Here is a 25,466-nt window from a genome sequence, read left to right on the forward strand (position 1 = left end):
GTTTTGTTTTTCATACTGTGATAACAGACCCAAAAGTGTAATTTTATTATTGAGTGTTGCTCATGCAATAGCATGAAGCAAAAATAGGCTCAAAATTAAACAGTATGTACTGAATTAAAGTGTCCTGTGAATCCTAATACCTAAAGCTTCTTCTCCCAGCAGGAAAACATGTAGGTGTACTTAGACTGAGTAGTTGTAGTGTGATGGGCAGGGTTGAATTCAGAGCTCTCATTATGCAGCTAAGTCAGTATTACATATTACCTTCTAGCAATTAGAGCAAGTCCTAATTGACCATCTTCTAATTCTGTTGTGATGCTAGCATTTGTTGATGGACATATATGAAAGAAGCAAATAGGACATGTCTGCTGGATGGCTAAAGCTGGTACTGACTGCTGCTTCTTGCTTTAGAAAAGTTACTCCATAAAGCTGCCCCTTCAACACTGCTGTCTTGTCACAAAAGCAGTCACCCCCCACTCCCTCCCCTTTCTCCCTATCTCCTGGAATAGCAATACTGTTAGACTTCTATGCAAATGAGTAGTGAGACACAAGCAGGTAACAACAGCTGATTATCTTGGCACCTTATAGTTTGTTATATCACTTTTGGAGAGAAAAATAAGCTACTATTGAGTTTGAACTTGGTAGAGGAAATGTGTTATGCTGCTCTTGCATGAAGCTTGCAGTACAAGGCTGTACTCTGCCCTCACTTGATCACTGTTCATTAGCTCCTGATTGTCTTTGCTCCTTTACCCAGAGAATCCCATTTACAAAAGTTCCTTCTCTCATTTTCCTGGTAGTTGCACCATACTTTATTTCCTTCTTTCTTCCCCTTTTCCATTCACTGTGATAAGGCTCAAATTCTTCAATACTGGACTAGAGCAAGAGTGAATTGCAGGTGGAAAGTGGGCTTTACCTTGTTTTGATTAGATATTAAACCAGGGATGCTTCCTGCAGTCCATCCAGACTTAAAAAAGGGGAAGGGGTGGCGACAAAGGCCCATTTTTCATGGGACTTGAAGGGAGCTGGTCCTATTTGGGAAGGGAAATCCAGTATGGGCTGGATTTCCACTGCCTGTTAGTCTGCCTAGTGACAAAAATAGTTTATATGGGCAGAGAGCCACCAAGTGGCTTGTGGCCTGTGTCAGTCAAACCATTAATTATCAAGCTGTTTACATACCACTTCTGTGTTTAAAGGTGCTGGGCGTAAGGGGATCATTGAAATATTATTAAAATGAATTCTTGTAATAAATAACTGTATGATTAGCCTGCATCCTACTCCTCTGGCACGAAACAGCATATGGCTGTTTTAGGAGGGGGCTGCTTGGGATAATCCAAAGAGGGGAACAATAGCTTAAAGAGGACTGGAGATGGTGTATTCTTGAGTTTGAATACCTTAATGGTGCTAATGGCTTCTTTTTGTTCTTTTCTTATTCCCCTCAGGTAGTATCGCATGAAAGAATGAGGCTATGTGAGTTTCACTGATTAATTATAAGTTAGAATTCAGTATTTGCTTTTGATTTATAAGATTATAGGGCTTGTCTGTACTTGCTATTGTTCTGGAATACCTGCTTGGTTTAATAACAATGTTCATCTGTAGGACATGTCCTGTCACTAGAAACCTGTGCTGTTCTGCTCCCAGGCACTGCCCTGTGTGTTCTGCTTCTTGTCTACCACAGTAAAACTGGGAGACGCATGGCCTTTCCTCTCTTGCTGCAGTGGTTACTGCTATAGCAACAGCTGCTATCCTCTTTCATGTCTTCAGACAGAACAGAATTTCTCACCTTTCTGAGCAAGTCCTGCTACACTGCTGGTAAGGAATACAACACCCTTAGGAATTCAAGTGGGAGAGAGTACCAGCTAAGCTCTCTGTCTGTCTGTTTCTTCCCCCTTTCTCCCCAGTTTGAGCTGGAGATGCCTTGAGTCACTTTTGAAAGGGAAGACTTAAGACTATACGACCATGGCATTAAACTAGCTCTCTTCTGCTACTGCAAGATTGAGTGGCCTTGATCTGGAAGCTTGATGATTTATGATTCAAATGTGGGAATAATTTGATAGAATGGTAATTACAGAGAGCAATAACCATAATTGTGTAGTTGGAAGAGAAGGAATTATGCAAGGATTCTTTAACGAGTGTAATAACACCTACTAATAGGGAATTTTGTTCAACCTCATATCATACAACTGTCTCATGCTTTATAATCATTTTAGCCAATGCTGCTCTATATGGGTGGTGGAGTTTTTTTTTTTTTGGGGGGGGGGTTGTAGTTTATTTTGGTTTGGGTGGTGGTTGGGTTTTTTGGTAATTTTTTAGCTTTGCTTTGGAGGATTTTTACTTCTAAGACTTCTATAAAAAGTGAATGTTCCCTACTCTAAAACCAGCAGAAAATTCTCTTGGCCCCAGTGCTACCAATACAGCCTGCCAGCTCTGAGAGAAAACACACTCATAGTAAAATGTAGTTCTCCTTAGAATTGAGGGTTACCTTTTGTTCTCCGTACAAAGCCACAATGGTGTCATCTGAGCAAGGACAGCACAGCAGAGAATTGGGTGGGGAAAGTCTCAGTAAGTTTAGAGACAGAGGAGGCAGTAAAAAAAAAATAGGGTTTTCTCCTTGGGACCAAGACAGGCTTTGACATGGAAATAAAGTGCTTAGAAAATACAGTCCTAGACTAGGACAGACCAGTCTTATAACTACTCCAGTGTTTTCCCTTGCATGAATGCTGGTACAAACTCTATTATGGTCAAACTAATATGTAGAGCATCAAACTACCAAATGCATTTACTTCAGCTGTGTGTGTTTCCAGTGTACATGTATCTGTATTACACAGGTAGCAGTGCAGACACAAGTTATTTCTTTACCTGTCAGTTATAAGAATGTGAAGGCACTCAAAAAGAGCAGGAATAAAAAGATGAGATAAAGACAAGTAATAAGATAGCCTATTAGAGTGATACGTTCGTATCACTTATTCGAAAGCCTTTAATGAATACAATCTGTTTCTTCATGCTCATGTGACAGACTTCAAAGTTAGCAGTAAAATATAAAACAGTAATACAGGATATATTCACAAGCATAGTTACCATCTCTCTTACGCTTTCAGCCTGTGTCTCACAGGGTGTATTGGTCCTATCTGTATTTGGGGAAGAACAGTGCTCACTGCCTGATGCAATATGACTGCAGTTCTGCTTCTCTAGAGCTGGAGTATTTCTGCTGCCAACTTACACAAAGGCTAAAAGGTTTGTTCTGATTGAGCAAGACATTGCTGCAAGTTTTACAATCTCTATAAAGTAGAAAAACAATCAGTCTGGTGTTTAAAATGAGGCAATTTCTTTATTAAATTAATTATGGAGAAGTCTGTCTCTCCCCACCCAATCCATCTGCCTCTGCAGATCTAATACCTAGTAGTGCATTGCATTTAGTCACTGTGGTAACCACTTAAAAATAACCAATGTCCATGGAATCAAATCAATGGCAGCCAGAAGGCAGAAATATTGGTTTTATGGATAACCTGCTCTGAGTGTCTTCACTGGGGTCCTACTCCTTCCAGATCCTCTATCACATGTCCTAAGCCTGACCATGATATTGCTCTCTTCTTTTCCTACTTTTCATCCTTTTCCCTTTCTTCCCACCTTCTTTAACAGCAGGTTTCAAGTAACTATGGCAACAAGGCTAGGAATTTTCCACTAATTTGTTTCGTCTGAAATCTGGGTCATGTCTTTCTCATTAAGTGAAACTTGTATGGAGATAACTGGTCTAAACCCAGCCTTTGGTGCAAGAGAAGGCAATGTCAGTTATGGCAGCACTTACATGTTGGCTGTATTTGGTCCATTGTGTTAGAAAGATGTAAAGGTACAAAGTAAGCCACTTAAAATTTGGAAAGTATTTAATAATTTTGAAAGCATTTAGTACCTAACTTACTCAGGGGACAACCATTGCTGTAACTTGCTCTAATTGATGTTGATTTATAGTCTGATGGGAATAATTTCATATTGTGTTTTTAGTCCTAAGGTATATGTGTTGTTTTGGCCACAGAGAGCTAATAAAGGCTTTTGCCTTTCCCTCCAAAGCATTGCAATAGCTCACAGTGTTCCTGTGAATCATACACATACCTGGCTACTACCAGGTGCCTGCCAAGCACATTCGGAAATAGCTCGTCTGTAGCTGGTTTTTGTATGCCTCAGTTTTCTACATCAGAGACCTATGAGAGGTTATTTTGTGTCACTAGAGAACTGATGACTAGATCTGGAAAGGTTTGAGTCACAGCAGAAACAATCACCATTTGGCCTGTGACTTAGGCTGATCTGCAGACAAATGAAGAGATGGGTTTCCTGAACTGTAAGAGATGAGATAGCTTTTTCAGCTTTTGCTTCCTTGTTCCTTGTTTTAGGATCACCACTACCTGTCACTGTCAGCAATGCAGGCTTGTTGGAAGATGTTCATAGTTGCATTTTCAGAAGCAGAGGATCTTTTCAAAATATACAAAGGGCATTCACTCCCCACTGCTAAGCTCCTTTTTCTTCAGAGGCCTTCAGAAGCTGCTGCTTTGTGTAATTTGAGCTGTTTGCACCACACAGCAGAATTGAGGTGGAGTGTCATCAAGTGGAATAGGCAAATCCCCAAAGCAGCTCTACATTTTGTTTTCTACCATGTTCCCAGTAAGTCTCTGTAGGACTGTTTCTTATAACCCCTGATCTTAACCTTTCAGCAGTATTCATTCAAACATCCCATTTCCAAACATAAAAAATGCAAGGATGGGAGGGATACAGGACATAAGAGCCCTACATTATGACCAGAGCAATCACAGAACTGTTATTTTTATGGAATAAGTGTTTACAGGTTTATAGCTGTTAGAGCTACAAGACTGAAGTGTACAGATACTGCTTTATGTACATTAGAAGTATGCCACCAACTGCATCAATCCAGTAAGTTGGCTGAATTCACACATTTTTCAAGAAGACAACATTACCTAGCAGATTTTCTAGTTAGCTTCAAATTTAGATGCAGATACACACAAACAAGTAAGGTCAAGAATCAATGAAACTTGTAAGCAAACCACGCCATCCCTTATGAACAGAGAAACTGAGAATTGCAAATCCATAACACTATCATCATAAAACCAGAGAAGATCTTCAGATGTGGTAGCTTTGTGATCTAAAGGCAGTATGATACTTTGTAGCAGCTATTTTGACTTGTGTTAGGGAAATAATTTGATCTTTTTAGAAAAGCAGAGTAATTTTTTCATCCTGCCTTATCAGCTGAAGTTCATCAGCATGGAAACACTGAACATAGGCCTTCCAAACTGCCTCTTTTTCATGCAAGGTAATGACTGTCTCATGGTATTCCATGACAGTACAGAGAATTAAGAATTTCTGTTGAGCAGAGAAACTAGGAAAAATACATTTGGGGTGACTGTGGCAACCTTCTGCTCAAGAAAATAGCAAGGAAACAAAAAACACCCTTTGCCCCATTCAGAAGTGAAACAGCTGTGGGTTCCAGGCGGGCTACAGGTGGGAAGAGACGAAAGCAGTAGAATTCAAGCTGGATGCCTCACACTGCCCACATGTGCACTACTCTTCTCTGTGCACTTCTTCAAACAGAAACAACAAAACAGCTTCAGCTTGCTCTCTGCCAGGTGCTTACCTGCCTGTACTCCCTATACTACCAGAAAGTCACCAGTAATCCAAGTCACAGCCAACCACTCCTGCTTAAAGACATGTAGACCAGGTTAGACTCAGATTTAAATTTTCTGCATCTGCCCATATCTATCTATAAAATGGGAGGGGGGAAAAAAAAAAGATAACTTTCTTGGTTTTATATTTTGCTCTTATATATGCTTTGGAATTAAAACTTTTGTAACAAATAATTTTGTATAATTCTGGGGGCTACTAAGGATGATTTGTGCACACTCAGACATACCCTCATATACCCTCTCCATTCTTTCTCCCATTTCTCCTCCCCTTCTTGCAGGGCTATGGTTATGTTGTTCCCTTACACACTGTCCTCCCTGCACAGGTCCTCACAAGGTATGAGCAATGCTGCCTGGTTCAGGTGATTCTGCGGCTCTTTGGTTACTTTCATGCAGCCATGTCTACAAGTGTTTCTTTCATTACTAATTTCAGCCTTGACCTAAAGCTTCCTGTGATGCTAATGGCCTGTTATCAGGCTGGAAAGGTACAGTTTGTTCAAAGTGTTTCACCTAAAAGCCAAGGTAGAAGACACATGGGAAACTTCCTAAGTGTGTGTGAGAAGGGGAGGAGGGTGGGAAGGGAATGTTTCCGTCCTAAGGGCCTCACTGGGGCTTTGCTGCTCTGGCTTTTATCAAGTTTCATTCACACAGCAGCGTGTTACACAGCACTTATCACCCATCTCTCTCTCCTGTCCCAGCCCAACGCAGCTGCCTGCTATCACTTTGCATGTGACACCTCGATCCTTTCCTCCAGCCAGCAGCCTCATTCTCCCTGCAAACGACCCAGGCCAGTGGTGACGTGTTGGTTCAAGGGCAGACACACACATAAACAGCCCCAGAGGACACACAGAGTCAGCGTCTGAACAGAGCAGGACAGGGAGACTTACACGGAATGACCAGGATTGAACAGGGCAGATGGAGGATGGAGTGTTGCTGGGATCGCGCAGGCAAAGCGAAGACACCGGGCAGCGTGGTGGCATCTGCCCCACCCCTTCCTACAGGGGCAGAGTTTAACGGGGCCACACTGGGAATCTCTGGAGCAAGGTGTGAACACCTTCTCTGCAATCCCATTTCTCCCCGCCCAACCCATTCTAGCTGGAAGAATACCTGGCTTGCTCACAAGTGGGCGCTGGGCGCCTCGGGCAGCCCCACTTCCCGGAGCTGCTGGCGCTGCGGCTCGCAGCGTGCCTGCGGGCTGGCAGCGGGTGACTAAAGCCCGGCCGCCTGCCCGTGCCCCTGAACGGCCGGGCTACGGCTGCTCGCACACACGCTGCGCAGGGTCATCCGAGAGCGCGCGGCACAGGATCGCATCCAGATGGTTCTTGGACACGTCCACTGAGGGAGACTACACAACCTGTCGGGGTAATCTGTTCCAGTGCTAGGTCGCCTGCACAGTAAAGACAACTGTCCCGTATTCAGCTGGAACTTCCTGTGTATCATTTGGAGCGCCAGCCTCTGGCTTGGTGGTGCCAAGCAACAGGACCACAGGCAACGGGCAAAAACTGATGCTAAGGAAGTTCCACCTTTACGAGGTACCGCGTGTCCCAACGCGGTTCTACCAGGGCGCTGCGTAGCCGCGGTGCTGTGTTCTCTCTCCTGTGTTCATCGCGCTCATGCAGATCACGCTGCCACGGGAAGGCCGGTTCCGCGGGCGGCGATGGAGCGGGGTCAGGCTGAAGAAGCCCTTCTTCCTCCCGGCGCCTCCAGCGAGGGCGGCACCGCGGCTCCCTCCCTGCCGCGCCCGCGGGACTGCGCAGGCGCGGCCCCGCCGCCGCCGCCGCGGGGCGCGCGTCACTTCCCGGCTGGGCCGGCGGCCCGCGGCGGAGCGCGGCCGCGTCCCGCCCATCCCGACCCCCGGCATGGAGAAGCTGCGGCGGGTGCTGGCCGGGCAGGACGATGAGGAGCAGGGACTGACGGCACAGGTACGGCCCGGCGACAGCCCGCTCTTCCTCCCCGCCCCGGCGCGGGGTCGAGCGGCGCTGGAGCCTCCCCGCGCTGGGCCCGGCCCGGGGCCCGTGGCTCGGAGCTGCCCCCCCGTTCCCGGCGCTGCCCCCCCGTTCCCGGCGCTGCCCCCCCGTTCCCGGCGCTGCCCCCCCGTTCCCGGCGCTGCCCCCCCGTTCCCGGCGCTGCCCCCCCGTTCCCGGCGCTGCCCCCCCGTTCCCGGCGCGGAGGCAAAGCAGGCAAAGCAGAGACCAAAGTTTGCGGCGTGCGCCGAGGGACGAGGGCTGTGGGCAGCAGGCTCTGCCCGGAGGATGAGTTTTGGCGAATTGGTCTTGTGTGAAGCTTTTAGCTGTGTTGGTGCCTTGCGGTCCTTCGATTTCTACAAGTTTTTCCTGTGCATAAGCAGGGAGCAGATAACATACTGTGTTCCTTTCCAACCCGACTGAATCTGTGATTCAGTGTAATTTGCTTCTCCATTCCCTTAAGTCCTTAAGTTTGCAGAAAAAAGGTTTGTTTAGACAAAAATCGTTTTGTGTATATTCTGCTGAAGTAACTTTTTGCTCTTTACTCCTTAACTATAGTTTAATTTTTCTATTTCCTTCCCACTGGCTTCCTCATCGTCAGCAGTTTTTTTGTTTCGCTTTTACTGTGTTTGAAGACTATTCATTCCTGCCAACTAATCTCCAGGTTGAAGCAAAGCTGAGCATGCTTACAAAGGACCATTTATTCCTTTAGCTCCCTCTTAACTCATGTGACTGAAGGTCAAAGTGCCCCACATCAAGGAATATCTTGCTGCTGCTTGCTACTTCCAGGGTTCTGGAGCATGCTGGAGGAGGAGGCTGGAATGTAGCTGGGATCTGAGCTGTGGCTAACAAACCTTGGCAAACCAGCACAAGCTGAGCATAGCTGGCATAATATTAGTTGTAGTAGCTTGCTGCTGGCATGCTTCATTTAGTTTTACACTGAGTTGCCGTTGGTCTTCAAGGTTCATGAATTTGGCCTCTCTTCCACAGCAAAGCACCTAAATTGTGTCCACTGATCCTGAAAGCAGTGTAGAATCTGTGCCCTTTCACACCAGAACTGGCTGACAGCATTTGGGAGGGATACTTCACCTTCTGCTCTTCTCAGGGTTATCAAAGAAATACTTACATTTCTCTTAATCTCCGTTCAGTTCTAAGAGAATTGATTATCCTGCTGTCAGGATAAGGCACATTTCACGCAAGGCACATGATAGTGACATAGAGTTTTCCTTTACTTGCTGCTGTGATAGTTGTTTTAAAGTGCCAATCAGTAGAAAAATGCCTACATATTTAATGCTCTTATATTTGAGTTTTATATGTTTAGGAGAGAACTGAGCTAAGAATGTGTTTCATTTGTTAAATGTCAGTAATTAAACTATACAGGATATCACTATTGCATGTAATGGTACTGTTATAGCCAGAAGAGACTTTAAATAAGAAAAATCTGCCTATACTTAAAGCCTGTCTGGTACATGATAGAAGAAAACTTATAAATGTGTCTTTGGACCTTCATGCTGAGATGAACCAGAAAGATATTTAAAATAAATAAATACCCCTTGCCTTAAAAAAAAAAAAAAAGCCAAGTGTTTAGGTCAGGTAGTTTCTTAGCTGTAATTTTCTCTCAAAGTAGCAATGTGTTTGTAGAACAGTGGAAATCAAGCCTCTCTTTAGAGAGGAAATTCATATGTGACATTCACTAAAGCTAGAGCTGAGTGGTGCTGACTATTTTTAAAGTGTGTGTATTAAAGCAAAAAAAGTATGTGCACCCATGCAGAGAGGAACACTTGGTAAGAGATGGGGCTGTGAAAGAAAAGTGTGAGAGGTTATGCATTATATGTGTAAAACCTTCAGCTGTGTCCATGATCTTTCTGGAGACAAGTCATGTGTTTGGCTGAAAACAAAGGCCCTCTCTTTGGAATATCTAATAGTTATGTAATAGCCATCATATGGTTCATGTCCATAGATATATCTGGATTCTTTCCCTTGCTTTTTTGCAGAACCATTATCATGAAGTCACAAGTCATTCCTGCTAAGTAGAAGACAAGTCTGTAATGAAAAAACTGTGTGATGATTCAGTGAAATCTTTCTGTACTTTCTAAACTCTTCAGATGACCAGCTGCTGTTTCTTGATGCAGTTAGATCCATTATTCTTTTTAAAAAAAGGAATTAATTACCAAAAAGATCAATAATAAATAATAAATGTAGCAGTGCTATGATGTTTTCAGAGCAGCATTATGCTGTTATTTTTATCAACACTAAAACTAATGTAAATCAGTCTGTGTGACACATTGGATGTTGCATGACAGCTGACAGCTGCTTAAAGCACTCAATAAGATTTCACTAAAGAGATATAGACCAGGTATTTATTATATTTTTATAATAAATTTTATATTACATATAGTAATTGCATTTCTTGTATTTAATTTATGTTACACTTGTATTTTAAACTCAACTGGTGCTAGAAATACATATAAGGAGACTTGTTAGGGAAAGATGAGAATATAGCTCTATAAATATTTTTTCACTATGGTTTAGAAACTAAATTCTGCAAATTTACTCAGCATTCCTTTGAATATTCTCTATGATTTGTATATTTACCATAGATAAAAGATGTAATTGTTAACTTCTAGATTAGTAAAATAAAGTGGTTTTGTTTTTCTGTTTGCCTACATGGAAAACTGTTACAAGATCATTAATATGTGGGGGGAATCTACGTGGATGTTCAGAGCCACAAGAACTATTTTTGATCAAAAGCAGTCTTGTGGATTATCATTCATACTGTGTATTGTGTGTCCAGTGCAAACTCTTTAGCAGTGGTGCTGTTATTGCAAGCCTGTGCCTTATGTTTCTGAAAGTCTTCATTCCAGATTCCAGTTGCCACTTAGGGTTTCCTCTTTTTTTTGGATGTCTTGGTCATTTCTTTCATATACTATTAGCTTGAATAGCCTGTCAATAAAAAGCTTTTACTTCTTGCCCAGGAGTTTGGCATTAAAATTTAGCAATCGAAAACTAAGGATTTCCTTTTGCTGCTTGCAGTTTAATTTTTTCCTTTTCTTGTTAGAAGCAAGCTGATAAGCAGTATAGCAATAAGGGCATGTTTTACAGGAACTCCCTTCCCAACACTAATGTTCTCCACACAGACTACAGATGTGGAACAGGCCTGGAAATGTTTTCAGTCTCCTAAGTAAAAGCTTTTGCTAATGCAAATACCGTAGACTGCAATGGCAACTCTTTTTATCTGAAATCTGGGATTAGATGTATAATTTATGTCAGATGCACAAGAAGAATCTTTAGCACTGTTGTTTCCTGCTTTTGTTGCAAGGGCAGCTTAGACTTCCTTTTTCTTAGGCTTCATAGTCCCATGGTCCCTAGTATAGAAATTACTGCCTGCAGCATTTGTGGCAGGGCTCCTGCAGTGTCAGGTCCTCAGCTTCTAGAGTGAACCAGGCATTTGAACACAGGCTGGTGTCTGTGTATCTATAGCTCAACTTTTGCAGCAAGGTGCTTCTCTGCAGTGTTGAAACAGGCATCTTGGAAAGGCAGTGAGTTCCATTGTTTCAGTAAAACCCAAGAAATACAAACTGTAAAATATCCTGACATGGAAGGGACCCACAAGGACCATCGAGTCCAGCTCCTGGCTCTGCACAGCACCATCCCCAAGAATCACACTATGTGCATTGTTCAAAATGCTTCTTGAGCTGTCTCAGGCTTGTGCTGTGACCACTGCCCTGGGAGCCTGTTCCAGTGTCCAACAACCCTCTGGGTGACGAACCTTTTTCTAATATCCAGTCTAAACCTCCTTTCACAGTTTCAGCTGTTCCTTCATGTCATGTCACTGGTCACCACAGAGAAGTGATCAGTGTCTGCCTCTCTGCTTCCTCTCATGAAGAAGCTGTAGACTGCAATGAGGTCTCCTCTCAGTCCCTTGAAGTATTAGGGACTAAGAAAATGCATTACCAGATCCCAGTTTCATTATTTCAAACTGTTTAAATAGGTTCAGTTTGACAAACATAAATGGTGACATCATTGGGAATGGTTGGAAGGATGAGCCTTCATTTTAATACCATTTAATGTATTTAGTCTTATTATTGCACAAAATGATCTGGCAGCCCTCATGCCACAGCTTATCTTCCTGTAGTTAATGTGCATATATTGTCAATCAGTTTTTAAGAGTTAAATCCATAAAATTTATCAAATTTTCTGGGGTTTGTGGTATTTTTTGCTCCAAGCCTTTGTGTGGTTCTCTTATTCCTTGTGCTGTTTTTTGTTTTTCTTTTTGTTTTTTTTTTTTTTTTTGTTTTGTTTTGTTTTTTTTTGTTGTTGGTTTTTTTTTTTAAGGCATGATTGAAATGGGCATCTTCAGCTGTGTGCTACCAGCTATTCCTACTCTTCTTAAAAATGTAGGCATTCAGGACTCTTGACTACCAAATATGATTGAAACTACAAAATCATTTTTCAGTTACTGTTTTTATCTGTTTCTTTAATGCATACATAAGGATAAAGTGTTGGACCTGGCAAGGTAAGTGGCATCTTCTGACCTCACAGCACCTTTATGTGTATGTGCATGTGGCAGTTTTTGATTAAACTTGATACAGTTTCCTCATTTGTACAGAGGTGAAATTGTTCTAAGCAGTAATCAGATTTTCTTGGTTAGCTTACCATGGCCTGAAAAGGAAATTTCTCAAGAGATAAGGAGAAATATCATACTCACTGACTGGGGAAGGTCTGTCATGTATATTTGGTTAATAAGTCTTGACTAAAATACCTGTTGACTAGATAACAAGAGAGCAAGTTTGATGTGACATCTGAACAAATAGGAAAGTTGTTTTTTTAAAGTAATTTTATGTAAACTGAAACAACACTTCAGTTAATAGGCCGGTTTAGAACAGAATGTACATTTAATTGTAGTGACCTGGAGTAAGATGAAATGCATTGTTCTTACAGCATGGGTGGAGTCGAGCTGAGCGTATCTAACAAATCATTTCTGCTGAAAGGGGGCCTTTCTGCCAGATACATGGCCCTGCTTCTTTCCTTACATCAACCCTGCTGCTTTTCTGACAGCTTGCAGAGCTTGCTTGGCTCATTAGCCAGATCATCGGAATAGAGGGAACCCTAATTCTGCTCTCATGTCAGGAGTTGTGTCAGGTAGCACTCTGGAGAAACAGGAAGTGAAATATTCCCTTTCAGCAAGTTAGCTTAGTCTGATGAGACAAACTTTGTTAATCCTATACCTTCACAAAGGTAATTGGAGGAAAAATTAGAGTTGTAATGCTTGCAGTGAATACTGGCATTAATATGTACAAGGGATCGTCACTAGTAATAGGGGAAGGTGGTAATGTCTATAGGAACCTACAGTGTTGCACAAATGGATAAATTCCTTTGCAAATTCCTGGAAGGTCCATTTATTCTTTTGATTTAGTACAATTGTGGCTATTTTCAATTGTGTGGTAATTAAAAAATTAGTTTGAAAGTGAAGCAGCATTGCTTGTATGCCAGGATATATCTTTTACGGGTTTTGTCTTTTTTGTTTGTTTGTAAATAACGTTTCCATGTGTTCCAGATTGATAATATGATTTTGTAATACGAAAGAGTTCATATACAATTTCCAGCTAAAAATAATTTTGTTTGAAATTAAGGACTTCAGTGGTAAATAAAAAAATGTCCTTTAGATTGTTCTAGACTGGGTTTGTAATTTCTTTTTCCTTCCTTCTTATTAAGGTCCTTGATGCCTCAACACTCAGCTTTGGTACTCGAGTCAGATGGTTTGCCATATGCTTTGTTACTGGCATTTTGTGTTCTTTTCTTGTAAGTAAGCTTATTTTTTTCCTTGCACTTTATTATTGTTCTACAGTTGAACCTCATTCATATTCCTATTTTATGTGTGATTCTGTGTTTGCTTTATCCTGCATTCTAAATTTTGTGTGTATTTATTTAACTGGACATTAAATGTGTAATTGGCTGTTGATCTCTAAATTATGATTTTGGCCATTTTTCTTCCAATTCAGAAGTGAGCATTTTTACTGTAGGATAATACATTTTCATGATTGGATATTGACAAAATATAGTCTATTTTTGTAACTGGTGTATTAGGAAAGAGGTGTGTACCCATCTTATTTTTTTCATCCAATAAAAGTTAAAAATAGGGAGGAAGCTTGAAAAGTTTTTAAAGGCTGAAGAAACCACAAGTATAGCATGTCACACTCAACAAATCAATAGGTGTGGTTGTGTGTTGACATTTGAAAAACCTGCTGCACTCCTTTCCAGTCAGCAAATCATGAGTTCATTCATGGACTTCAGGGGCTGGCAGGAGTCTGCAGCCTGCAATTAAGAGTTGAAATCTATCAATTACCTGGTTCTGTCAAAATCTGAGACAGGTAACTTGCACAAGAAGGCAGTTTTTCAGCTGCATGGAAACTCCCAGAAATAGCTGAAAAAATATTGGGGAACTCCTTTTCCTCCTTCTCACTTTTCTTTCTCCCACCCCTTTTCCTCCCTCCCTCTTTCTTCCTCCCTCTTTTCCCTTTCTTTTCACTGCAGATTTCCACGGAAATTGTGTAGAATGCAGTTGCTTTTTGTTTGGTTGGGTTTTTTCATGACACAGTGTGCAAATCACAGTTTGTTTTGCTTCTGGTGGGGGCTTTCTTTGGGCTCTGGCAGGCTGAGAAAGTTGGAGTACTCTGTACAGCACTCTGTACAGCCTGGAGGAGAGAAGGTTGTGTGGAGACCTCATAGCAACCTTCCAGTATCTGAAGGAGGCCTACAGGGAAGCCAGGAAGGGGCTCTTCATTAGGAGCTGTAGTGATAGGACAAGGAGTAATGAGTACAAATTGAAAACAGGGATATTTAGGACATAAGGAAGAAGTCCTTTATTGTGAGGCACTAGAACAGGTTGTCCAGAGAAGTTGTGGATGCCCCATCCCTGGCACTGTTCAAAGCCAGGCTGAATGGGGCTTTGAGCAGCCTGGTCTAGTGGGAGGTGCCCCAAGCCTCTGGCTCTGGTAGTTGTATCTAGGTGATCTTAAAGGTCCCTTTCCTAGGATTCCTTTTCTCCCTGATCATCATAGGGAGCTGTGATCAGCAGAAGACTTTGTATTTTTTAAAGTTCAGTGGAAAGAAGAGATATCTGGAAGTAAGAGTTCTAAAATGTTTCTGTTCAGCCTCAGTGTGTATTTAGGCTGCAAGTCTAAATGGTTGTTTGGAGGAAAAAGGAGATGGTGAATATTAGTGCAGCTTTATGACATTTTATCTTGTGTGCAGAGATGTAGAATGTACAATGGGGCATTGTAACAAAAGTGGAAGTGTTGTGAAATAGGGTATAAACAGTACAAATAAATGTGATCAGTAATATAAATAAACTGCCTAGTTGTAAAAATATCCAGAAATCCAGTGAACCAACACATTGTTTGCCAGCAGGTGGCAATAGAAGTGTGCTGGGTGGTGACTGCTGCAACTCTGAGAGCAGAGTGCTCTCCTAGTGTATGTCAGAAATATGTTCTTCATAATATGAAGTTGTATGTATAGACTATAAAATCTAAATAAATTGAATTAACGAATTGCAAACATGCCAATAACCTGTCTTTTATAGGGAACAGCATTGCTATGGCTCCCAAAGGGGATCAAACTTTTTGCAGTGTTCTATACCCTGGGAAATATTGCTGCTCTCGCCAGGTATGGTTTCTTAGTTATTGGTTTTAAAAGTGTACCCTCCTTTTCAGCTACATTTCCATTTGCTTTTACTCCAGAGTGCTATGTTGTGTGTAAACAACATTGTTTTATATTGAATGCTAATAACAAAACTTGTTTGTTTCACAGTTTTATTGTTTATCAGTTACCTTACATGCCTGTTTGTGGGTGCTTGACAATTTGTTCAGTACTTCATATCTGAAGTATGAATAACAAATTGCTAGCTGAATGTTTTGTACTTTTTACATCCAAGTCCTTCTGCCAGGTACAGAAGTACCTCAGCTTCAGGAGCAAACTGGTAGTCTGACCTCTGTGTGGATACTTTGTTAGTGGAAGGAGCTTTTTGCTTTTAACAGAGAGATCATCCTGTTTCCAAGAAAAACTTTCAAAAAGGAAACATTCAGGAAATCCTTGTTTTCACTATAAGGTTGAAGGCAGAATCTAAAATTTGCTCATAGTGTATTTTTAAACTCTCTGATTCTTTGAAATGTTCCACATAACAGTCCTACTAAAAGATTTGCCTTCAATTGTGGAACCATTCCATCTCATACTAAAACAAGACAAAAAGTTAATACTGGAGATAGGCAAAGCTAAATGTTTGCCTGTCTCTCCCTTATTTTACTCTTTATTCTTTGTTGTTGGTTTGGGTGAGGTTTTTTTGGTTGTGTTGTTTTTACCTGGTACTTTGAGTGTGTTTTCAGTTCTTCAAATTAAATGAGCATTTTAGAAACTTAGTACTAATTAAGCCTCATTGAGTTAAGAGGAAAGTTTTTGCAGACCAGTATTTCTTTTGGGAGAATGCTGAAAAACTTTAGTCTGCACTCCAGCTAAAATTAGAAGAAAAAAGAGGCCCATTTATCCTTCAGTACTGCTTTTGGATATAAAATACAAGTAACTGTCTTCTAAGAACAGTAGGAGATGACAATGAAGTCCCAAATTGACAAGCAGATTTAAACTTTTCCAATCTTGTTTGCAAGTCTGTATTTAAACCAAAATGCAGTTACCATTCTTACTAGCTTGTTTAGTGCCCTCTAGCTTGTTTTTAATGTTGTTTTCTAACCATGGACATGAAAACAATTATACTTACTTGATTGTTCTCAGGGATGGTGTGTCTCTACAGAATGGTGTATCTAAAAGAATTATTCTGTTTAACTGGAGCATGTCTAGAATTTTTTTCCAGCCTTTCTTTCTGCTCCATATTCCTCTTGTCTCTGGAGCAGCTCTTGTGATGTCGGTCTTCTTAATATGAATCAGATTACAAACAGTGCATTTTGTTTTCTATATTTTTTTCTGCCTATTTCATGTGGCCAAAAGTTAATTCCTTTTTACTACTATATTTTCCTCATCCCTATCCTTCCACTAGCTAATTAGTATTTTCTTCTAGTTATTCATGTCCCCTTTTCTTTTGTCATAATTTAATTTTATGGCTCAGCAGACAAGATGAAAAAATACTGAGAATAAATTAGTTTGGATTACAGTGAATATAACACTTTTCTTTTGCTATTAAATTGTGAAAACTTTTTTTTCATTTAATTTGGACATTTGACGTCTGTCTGCATAAGATAAAAAAAAAGTGAAGGAGATAGATGTGCCAAGTTGCTGGTAGGAGCACATTTGGATGTGGAAGATTGAGTTCTATTGACTGCCTGGAAAGTGAATTCCCATATTTCATCTGTCCTAGAAGGCTTATGATTGGTTTCAGGAGGAAACTGTCAAACTCTTCCCTGCTTCATTTCATATAAAAATTAATTACTAGAAGAGAAGTTAGACTAGATTTTCTTCTCTGTAGTAAAGCAGACCACCACAAGATTATAGGCATTTGAACTCTCTCATTAAATTGTTGTGTTTTCTACAAAGCAGAAGGACAAGGAAGAAAGATAATCATCTCAAATATTTGAAGCCAGAGAAAAACTCCTGAGGTTGTGAACTCTTAGTTCAGATGGCATTTCTTTGCACAAAAAGGTACAGCTTGTGGTCTTGCTGATGGTTTTCATTCTCCCTTCAAGTTAACTACAGAGTAGAAAAAAGCAGGAGGATTAATACAAACTACTGAACTTTTTCCTGCCTTTTTTCTTGCTGAGTTTGACTAAAGGAAGTAGAGCTTCCCTGTAACCTTGATTGTAGCTACATGCATCCTGCCTGGGTAAAAAAAAAAATTATAGTTAAACAAAAATTTTCTACAGCAGGTTGGTCTTTGTAATCTTGACATTATTTTGGCAAGTTAGTTGTTACAATAGCTTCAACACAAAATTCACTAGACTTCAACTTGATAACACTGCTACACTTATAATGTTTTGTTTTGGTAATGTGAAAAGCTCTAACCACATATTTGTTCCCAGTATCTTTCCTGAAATCTTGGATATGATCTCATGTACTTCTGCAGTTGAGTTTTCTCATCTTTTTTTTTTTTTCTGTCTATTATGGTGCTTGCCATCCTAAAATAACAATCATCATAACAAACATCTTTGACCACCCACCCATCTCTAAATTCATGTAGAGCTACTTATAGTCATTGTTCAATCTCCCCCCGTTTAGTATCTCTTAAGATGATTTAAATTTAACTGTAACTGCAATGCTTTCTTAATCATCTTTATTTTTAAATGACATTCAGTCCCATCAAACAGATTATTAGTGGAAATAAGTTTTTTCTTATTTGATGAAAGAGTTCATGAAAACTGATTTTCTTCCATGCTCTTCTGTTATTCCTTAAGTATATCCTTGTCACACTCTGTCCTCTCTTATCTCAACCAATATAAGTGTTCTTGTATTTGCCTGTTACTTTTTTTCACTATGGTAATATTTTGGAAAGAATTTTGTGACCAAGGGTGACTCATGGAGGGCTAAACTCATGCAGCATTTCACCTTCTGTTCTAGTTAGTCTCTGTTGCTAAGCACTGAAATATCTTTTTTTAAAGCCTTTGTAGTCTTCTATCTGTTGGAAAACTTGCTAATTACCTACTGTCTTTTAGAAAGAGTTATTTGAAAGTGATTTACAATTTGTTTTGGTTTTTTATCTCCTATTAGTACATGTTTCCTGATGGGGCCACTGAAGCAACTGAAAGCAATGTTTGATCCAAAACGATTAATAGCTACGGTTGTGATGTTGGTAAATATACTGTCTTTCTTTCCTTTTATTAAAAAGTTTTCATTTAGCTTCAAAGCTAAATTTGATGCTTTTCTAAAGGGAGGTTATTTCTCAATCGGCCTCTGCCTTCTGCAGAGAAATGACAGTCAACCTGTTAAGCTCTGTATGTCAGAAAGATCATCTGGCTCCTTTCTATGAACATGTGTGGTTTTGTTGTTTAGGATTTTTTAATTAATCATTTGGAGTAGAATGTTCCTTACAAAATATTTTTTACTAAATGATAATGGCAGGTTAATTATTTTTAATTTATTTTCTAAAATATTTTCTTCAAGAACAAGGGAAGAGACTTTTTTACCTATTGTGGAAAGTCAGTGGCCACCAAGTGTAGCTTGACAGTTGTTTTTTGGCTGCAGCTTGGTCTGTAAAGGTCAGAGGTTCAGCACTTTCAAAGCAATGGAGAAAATTAATATATTTCCCCAAAGTCTGGGACCCTGGCTCCTTTATTTTCACAACCATCATTTCTTCTTCCAGAAGGATGGAAAAAAATCTCCCCAGTATCAGAATTCCTATCCCAAAACTCTATATTGGGTATTTAAAACAACTTTCTCCCCTTGCTGCTTCTATGTTTAATACTTTTCTCTCTTGCTCCCTACTGATCTATTTCAACTTTGATTTTTGAAATGTAGTTGGCTTTCCTATTCTCCCGATCATATAACTTGTTTGTCTAGTTTAGTGAGTAAGAAAGTCTTCATAAAGTCTTTCTGGATAGCTGTCATATGGAGGTTGCATGTTCTTCCTCTCACACACCTACATAAAATATAGTTACAATCTCATTTGAGAAGATTACATTTGCCCCTGAAGTCACTTGATCAGTGCTTGGACACCAAACTTTGTTCAACAGAGGTTTGTTTTGTTTTGTTTGAGCGTTCTTGTTTTGTTCTGTCACTATTTTTGACTCATACCAAGTTACAAGTCCTAGGAGGGTTACACTTTGTAGGCATGAATTAAAAATGTCCAAGAATATCTCCGGTTCTCCTAGAGCCTGTATTTGCTGAGCATAAATTTTCTAACACCTTATAGCTGTGGGCTTTTTCCAATGAAACTGAGAGCCTAAGCCAGACACTTAAAACAGCAGGCACAAAAATCATTTTGCTCTGATGATCCTGTTATCCACTGTGCTCAGACATGGTGACAAAGAAAATAACTCACTTTGAAGGCTGTAAAAACAAAACACATCAGGGAAATGGAAGGAGAACAGAGAGCAGAGCACACATCAGAGACCTGTGCAGAGAGGCTACCAGCAAAGTTGGGAAAATGAGAATGAAAGTTTTTATCTAATAATGAACATGAACACGATGAAAGGCAAGACTTTTAGTATGGATATTTCAGTAAAACACAGAAGAACTGGTAAATTTAAAGCTTTGAAAACTTTGGATGAATTTGACTCTTTTAATCCCCATGCTAACACAAAGCTAGAATTGTAGGCAGTTCAGGAGTCACAAACATGTTTGGAAAATGTCAAGCGTGTGTTACTTTTCTCCCTTTCAATAAAATGCCAACAGATTTTTTTTCAAATGAAAATTGATTTGTGTTTTTGTACTATGTGTAATGAAAAATGGAGGAAGCCTGGTAAGATCTAGTGGAAAAGTTCTAAGTGATGGTTATTCTTGCACAAATAGTGTGATTATTTGGCATAGTAAACCATATCATTGTAACATTCAATCTAAAGTGTTTAAGTACCTCAAACAAAGCTTCATGTGAGCTTTTTTGCCGTACCTGAGGCAGCTGCTCCCTAGTGGACTTTTCATTAGTGTCAGAAGTTGAAAAAGCACTGGCAGAGAAGGCATAGCCTGTATTTACCAGCTCCTGTAATTGAGAATGGATGTTTTTAATAAAGGGTTGTTTTAGCGATACAAACATCCTTTTTGTCAGAGACAGGTGTCATGAATACCAGGTTAAAAATTATAGTCTGTACTGGAATAAGAGAGTAGCAGTTGCCAGACTTCTTGATTCCTTTCAATAAAGCTTTATCATCTAAGCCCACCTCTTAATAGAACCAACAAATAAAGGTACACGCACCAGCTTATCCTCCTGCTCTTTCCTCAAGTCAACCCCTGCCTTGTCTTCCTTTCAAGACTTGTCCCAGCCCTTCTGGCCATGCATACCTCATAATGTTCTTTGAAAAACAGCATGGAGTTCATCATACAGTCACTGTGAGACAGCCTTTGGCTCTGCTTGTTCCATAAGTCAATTTTCAAGTGCTGATTGCCCATTGAAAACATGGAAATGGTTACTGTGCTTGATTTGTTGTGTATTTGAGTATTCATTCTTTTTTTCTTTGTCTCTCCTCCTCACCCCAGCTTTGCCTGATATTGACTCTGTGTGCTGTATTCTGGGTAAGTGAGAATGCTTTTTAGAAAAAAAAAAATTGGTTAGTTTATTAATTGTATTGTAGCTTTAAGATACAGTTCAGTGGTGAAGGAAAGGTGAACTCATGTGTGGTGTTTCTGTTGTCGGCTGCAGTTGAGCTCAGGTGTAGTGATGAGCCTGGTGGCTGTAAAAGCAAATGCATCCTTCCACCTGCATGTGATGTAGATGAGAATGCAAAATCTAGAGCAATGGGCACAGTCTGCAGACCTCTAGAATAAAAACTAAGAAAACCAAGTTCAAATATTGTTTTGTTTCAGTGATGCACACTTATGTCAGAAAATACCAGAGTTTATAGCCATCTTCAGAAGCCATGGATACAGAATGTTAAGCTGCTTAAGACAACAGAAAAAAAGCAGAAGTATCTTCAGGCATCTTGGTTGAAAACTAACTGTGTTTACATTCCATAGAAGTAAATGGCATGAACTTCGATATTTGCAGAAGTACAGTGAAGTGATTGTGTGTTAACACTGATTTGTTAGGTGTTTCCAAAGCTAGAAAAGGTTTACATAGCATGATGCTAATCGAGTGATGGATAAAATGAATGGAGAGTTGTTGGGAAAGAAACAGCAAACTAAGACAAGGAAATTTAGGCATTTTCAGCTAACTCAATTCTTGATTGATCAGTCTGTGCCAATTGTTTGCAATATAGGCTGATGTGGTGCAAAATGTACTAATTTGCAGTATTTGCTTTATTTTTGTTTAGTGGAACAAAAAAGGTTTGGCAATGTTATTCTGCATATTGCAGTTCTTGGCAATGACCTGGTAAGATTCTTAAAATTCCTTTTAATTTCTTCTTCCTGCCCCTACATCCGCATGATTATAAACCTTTATAGATATGATTCATATATAAGTGTGCCCAAATGCTAGCCTCAATCTGTTTTTTCTCAGCTAGGTTGTGTAACTCCAGCAAAATCTATATTCAATCGTCTTGCAAAAATGTTAATTTGAAGTATATTCTGCAATGTGTGAACATATCTGAAGCCTTACGAAAGGAATACATATGCAAAAAAAAAGTCATGCTTTTTCTGTATTGTAAAAATATACTCTCCTCTTTTTTGAATTCTAACTATTTTGATTTTTGAAGTGAAAGAAACAAAAGAACATTTTCATAGGGTATGTCCTGCCCCAGAATATACTGGGTAAAGAGTGGGTGGATGTGAGAGGGTGAATTTAGTGCAGCAGGTACTTTGATGACCAGGGGCTCGGGGGCTGGCTTTGGCAGTGTGTGAGTGCTGTCAGGTGAATGCTTGCAAGCCTGACAGAAGTTCTGAAAGTTACTGCCTTTTCCACAGAGATACATGCTTGGTGTCCTTGTCCCAGGTGAATTACTTGGTGCTCACTCTCAAGGTGACCACAGTTCTCACTTGAACTTGCCCTGGGTACACAGAGTCTGTACTGAACCTGGGTCTGAGGACAAGGAACCATTTGTTCAGGACAGGGATTGTTTGGCATGGTGCTAGATAGAGGGAGGACTGCTATCTCAGACTGTGCTGTGTGTGTTTGCAGCAGACAGTTCACATTTGTTAAGTGTCCTGGGGTTTGATCAGGCTGGGCATGAGAACAGAACACTGCCTGGAGGCTTGTGAGAAGCAAGTTTCAAAGAATAATAGAATTGTCAGCTATTTGAGTGTCACAGTTGTGGAATATTATTCATCCTACAGTATGTATCTCTATTTAGTTACATAAATAATATGATTAGATGTATATTTGCATAGTAATTTAGATTGTCTTTTAAACTGGAAAAAGTTGCCTTTATCATCTTGAGTACCATTTTCCCACAGATCTCTATTCTTTTTTGGATTTGGCAATAGTAAATATATTTTTTAAGTTCATATGCAATAAAAGTTAGGAACTACATTTAAAAGAAAAAAATCTTGACCAAACAAAAAGTAAACCACCATGTCACTGTTTAGTTCTTTTCCAAACATGTCTTTTCTCAGGTAAGCATTAAATTAAATAGGTAAGTCTTGTTTAAAATTTTGTTACAGCAGGTTGCTTTTATTAATGCTGGCCTAAAGTGAAATAGTTTGGTTCTAGGAGAGACATGAACACTCTACAAATACACTTTTTCCTCTTTTTTTCAGGTATAGTCTGTCTTATATTCCTTTTGCAAGGTGAGTCTGCATAATAATTTCTGTCTCAACAAAATTCAGTTAATTTTATGCTGAGGAAAGGCATAATATACTTTGTGTGTGGAAAAATAAAACATCCTCCTTTTTATTTTAATTTTTAGAAAATGGCATAGCTGAACTTAAAAGTCATGCTTAATATAAGCTTTAAGTAGAAGTACAATACACAGTAATTCTCTTTAATAAATTTCTCTCTAGTTTCTACCACTGAAAATTAATCAAGGTTTTGTTTCAATAATGTCTCCAATGATTTACCAATACAGTGATGCAATAGTGACTTTTCTGATACTAAAATTAAAGATAACTTAGGATCTGAGGTCCTTGTTAAAAGCAAATAAGCAACATAGTGGCAGCTTCTGTTTCTATTTCTGAATTCCTCCATCACTTTCAGGAGGGGAAAAGGCAATGCTTTGTCTTTACTTCCATTTTGGCAAGCTCCTCTCTGCTCCTCTCTTTTTTTCATTCTTGTGTGTACAAAAAGGGAATGAAAGCAGACCAAACACTTAGTAGAAACACATGTATGTAATCAAATGTAAGAATCCTTCTATGATTCATGTAAAAGGCAGTTTGAACTTCCTGACGGTGGGTTTTTTAAAAAAACTTAAGCACTTCCATATCATTTAATGAGGCTTGCTGTACTAGAGGTGTGGGGAAAAAGAATACAAAGTATTGTCTATCCCTTTCATCTGATATTTTCCTGTAGCATTGCCAAAAAAAAAAATCTGTTCTGTTTTTTTATAGCTTCAAATTTCATCTAGGAAGGATTTTTTTTTAAGATAGTTTTTGATAATTACAGTGAATAAAATAATTGAACTCAGGCTTCAAACTGTAATTTTACTATTTCTGACAACTCAGACTAACCCAGACAGAAGTAGTATTCTGAATTCTTATAGGTCCAGTGGCTGTGAGACAGTCTCAGTAGGTTCATTTCTTTTTTTGTCTTTTTTTTTTTTTTTTTTTTAATTGCTTTCTCTGTAGAGAAAGCAAGTTGAGCTTCCGGTCTTTCTGACTTTTTCTTCCCTGTCAACAGTACTTCTAAGTTCTGGGCAGAAAAATACTAGGCTGTGTGCATCACTTAACTTCTTTGGGTTTATTTATCTATTAGATTTTATGAGCTAAAGAATTGAATTTTACACAGACTGCTTTTAGTAATTTTAATTTTAGTAATTTAGTAATTCTAGTGATTTCTTTAGGGATTACTGAGTTATTTGCTTTTGTGGAGTGGTATCATAAATTTGTTGTGTAGACTGCCTTTCTTATGGGAACAATGATCTAAACCATGCTAAGTGCCAGAGAATAGTATTATGTAATTTTTTAAAGTATGCATTTCTCTTGATTTCATGAAATTATCATTCCTTTGTTTAACTCTATTCATGGTGTGCTATTCAGAACATTTTACTTGCTCATGGGTTTTTTGGGGTGGGGGTTGTTGGTTTATGTTTGTTTTTTCCTAAATTAATGGTAGCTCTCCTGTTGGCCTGGCAACAAAAAACCCCACCAAACCAGATCCAAATGAAAACAACAAATGCAACAAAACCAAAGCCCACACAGGCAGAGTGACTTTAAAGAATGATGATAGTATAATTCTTTATTTTTGGAACTGACTAGCAACAGAATACAAATTCCGCTCCTTAGTAAGTTGGTGGAGGCACTCACACACAGATCCTGCTATTGATCCGCTATTGCTGTGTCTTTAGTTTCTGCCATATTTGTAATTGTAAATAGGTAATGGTTTGTTTAGATGTTTATAAATAACAAATCCTAACTGACTTTTTTTTTTTTCTTTTTTAAAGGGATGCTGTGATTAAATGTTTCTCATCCTGTCTAGGGTAAATTAAACCCAGGAACCACTGTCCACTTTAAAAGGCAACTTTTTCCTCTGTAAATTTTGCTTAAAATCTCCACTTTTCCACTTCTGAAATACCCAGTGGCAGTTCAGTATTTTTCTTGCCTTTTGCACTTGGGAGATTAATAATTTTTACTAGAAACATTTTATAAAATAATTTGGAGAATTACTTGTGTTTACCCTGGAACTCCCAGGCTTTTTTTTAACAAGAAAGTACATTTAAATACTTCATACAGAGTAGTCTTAGCACTACTTTGTAATCCCCTTAGTTTATTCCCCAGTGGAGGCAAGTCACTAAAGCCTGGGTAGTATGCATAAAGATTTCATTTGCAGTTCTGTCTAAAACTTGCAATGTACCAGTTATGCTTGTGTATTATCCATTGTATGCTTTTCCAAAGACAGAGTTTTATAAACATTGTAAAGATTTGGAAGGTTGTAATTAACTTCTCTTTTGAAATGTCTACACATGTGCCTTATGGAAAAAAACTTATTGAGAATGTGAAAAGTATGTTTAAACTTGTTGGATTTTATTAAAAAGAAAGTTGTATTTTAAATGTTTTTTTTTTTTAACTTTCATACTGAAATACTTTTTACTAAAAAAACTTACGGCTAATGTATAAATGGGACTTGTGAAATAAATTCATTTTAAAAGTG

At 39.2% G+C, this 25,466-nt stretch overlaps 1 protein-coding gene across 1 annotated transcript; it reads left to right on the forward strand.

Annotated features, from left to right (window-relative positions):
* Nucleotides 1-7,454: 7,454 nt before the first annotated feature.
* On the forward strand, nucleotides 7,455-25,466 carry SFT2D1 (SFT2 domain containing 1). Its single transcript, XM_021544167.4, has 8 exons — nucleotides 7,455-7,600; nucleotides 13,358-13,444; nucleotides 15,225-15,307; nucleotides 18,347-18,428; nucleotides 20,768-20,803; nucleotides 21,541-21,599; nucleotides 22,922-22,951; nucleotides 24,760-25,466. Exons 1-8 carry the CDS (start codon nucleotides 7,538-7,540, stop codon nucleotides 24,797-24,799), a joined length of 480 nt encoding a protein of 159 aa, XP_021399842.1. The 5' UTR covers nucleotides 7,455-7,537; the 3' UTR covers nucleotides 24,800-25,466.

This window comes from Lonchura striata, chromosome 3 (genome assembly GCF_050655825.1).
Source record: "Lonchura striata isolate lonStrDom1 chromosome 3, ASM5065582v1, whole genome shotgun sequence".
NCBI classification, from domain to species: Eukaryota; Metazoa; Chordata; class Aves; order Passeriformes; family Estrildidae; genus Lonchura; species Lonchura striata.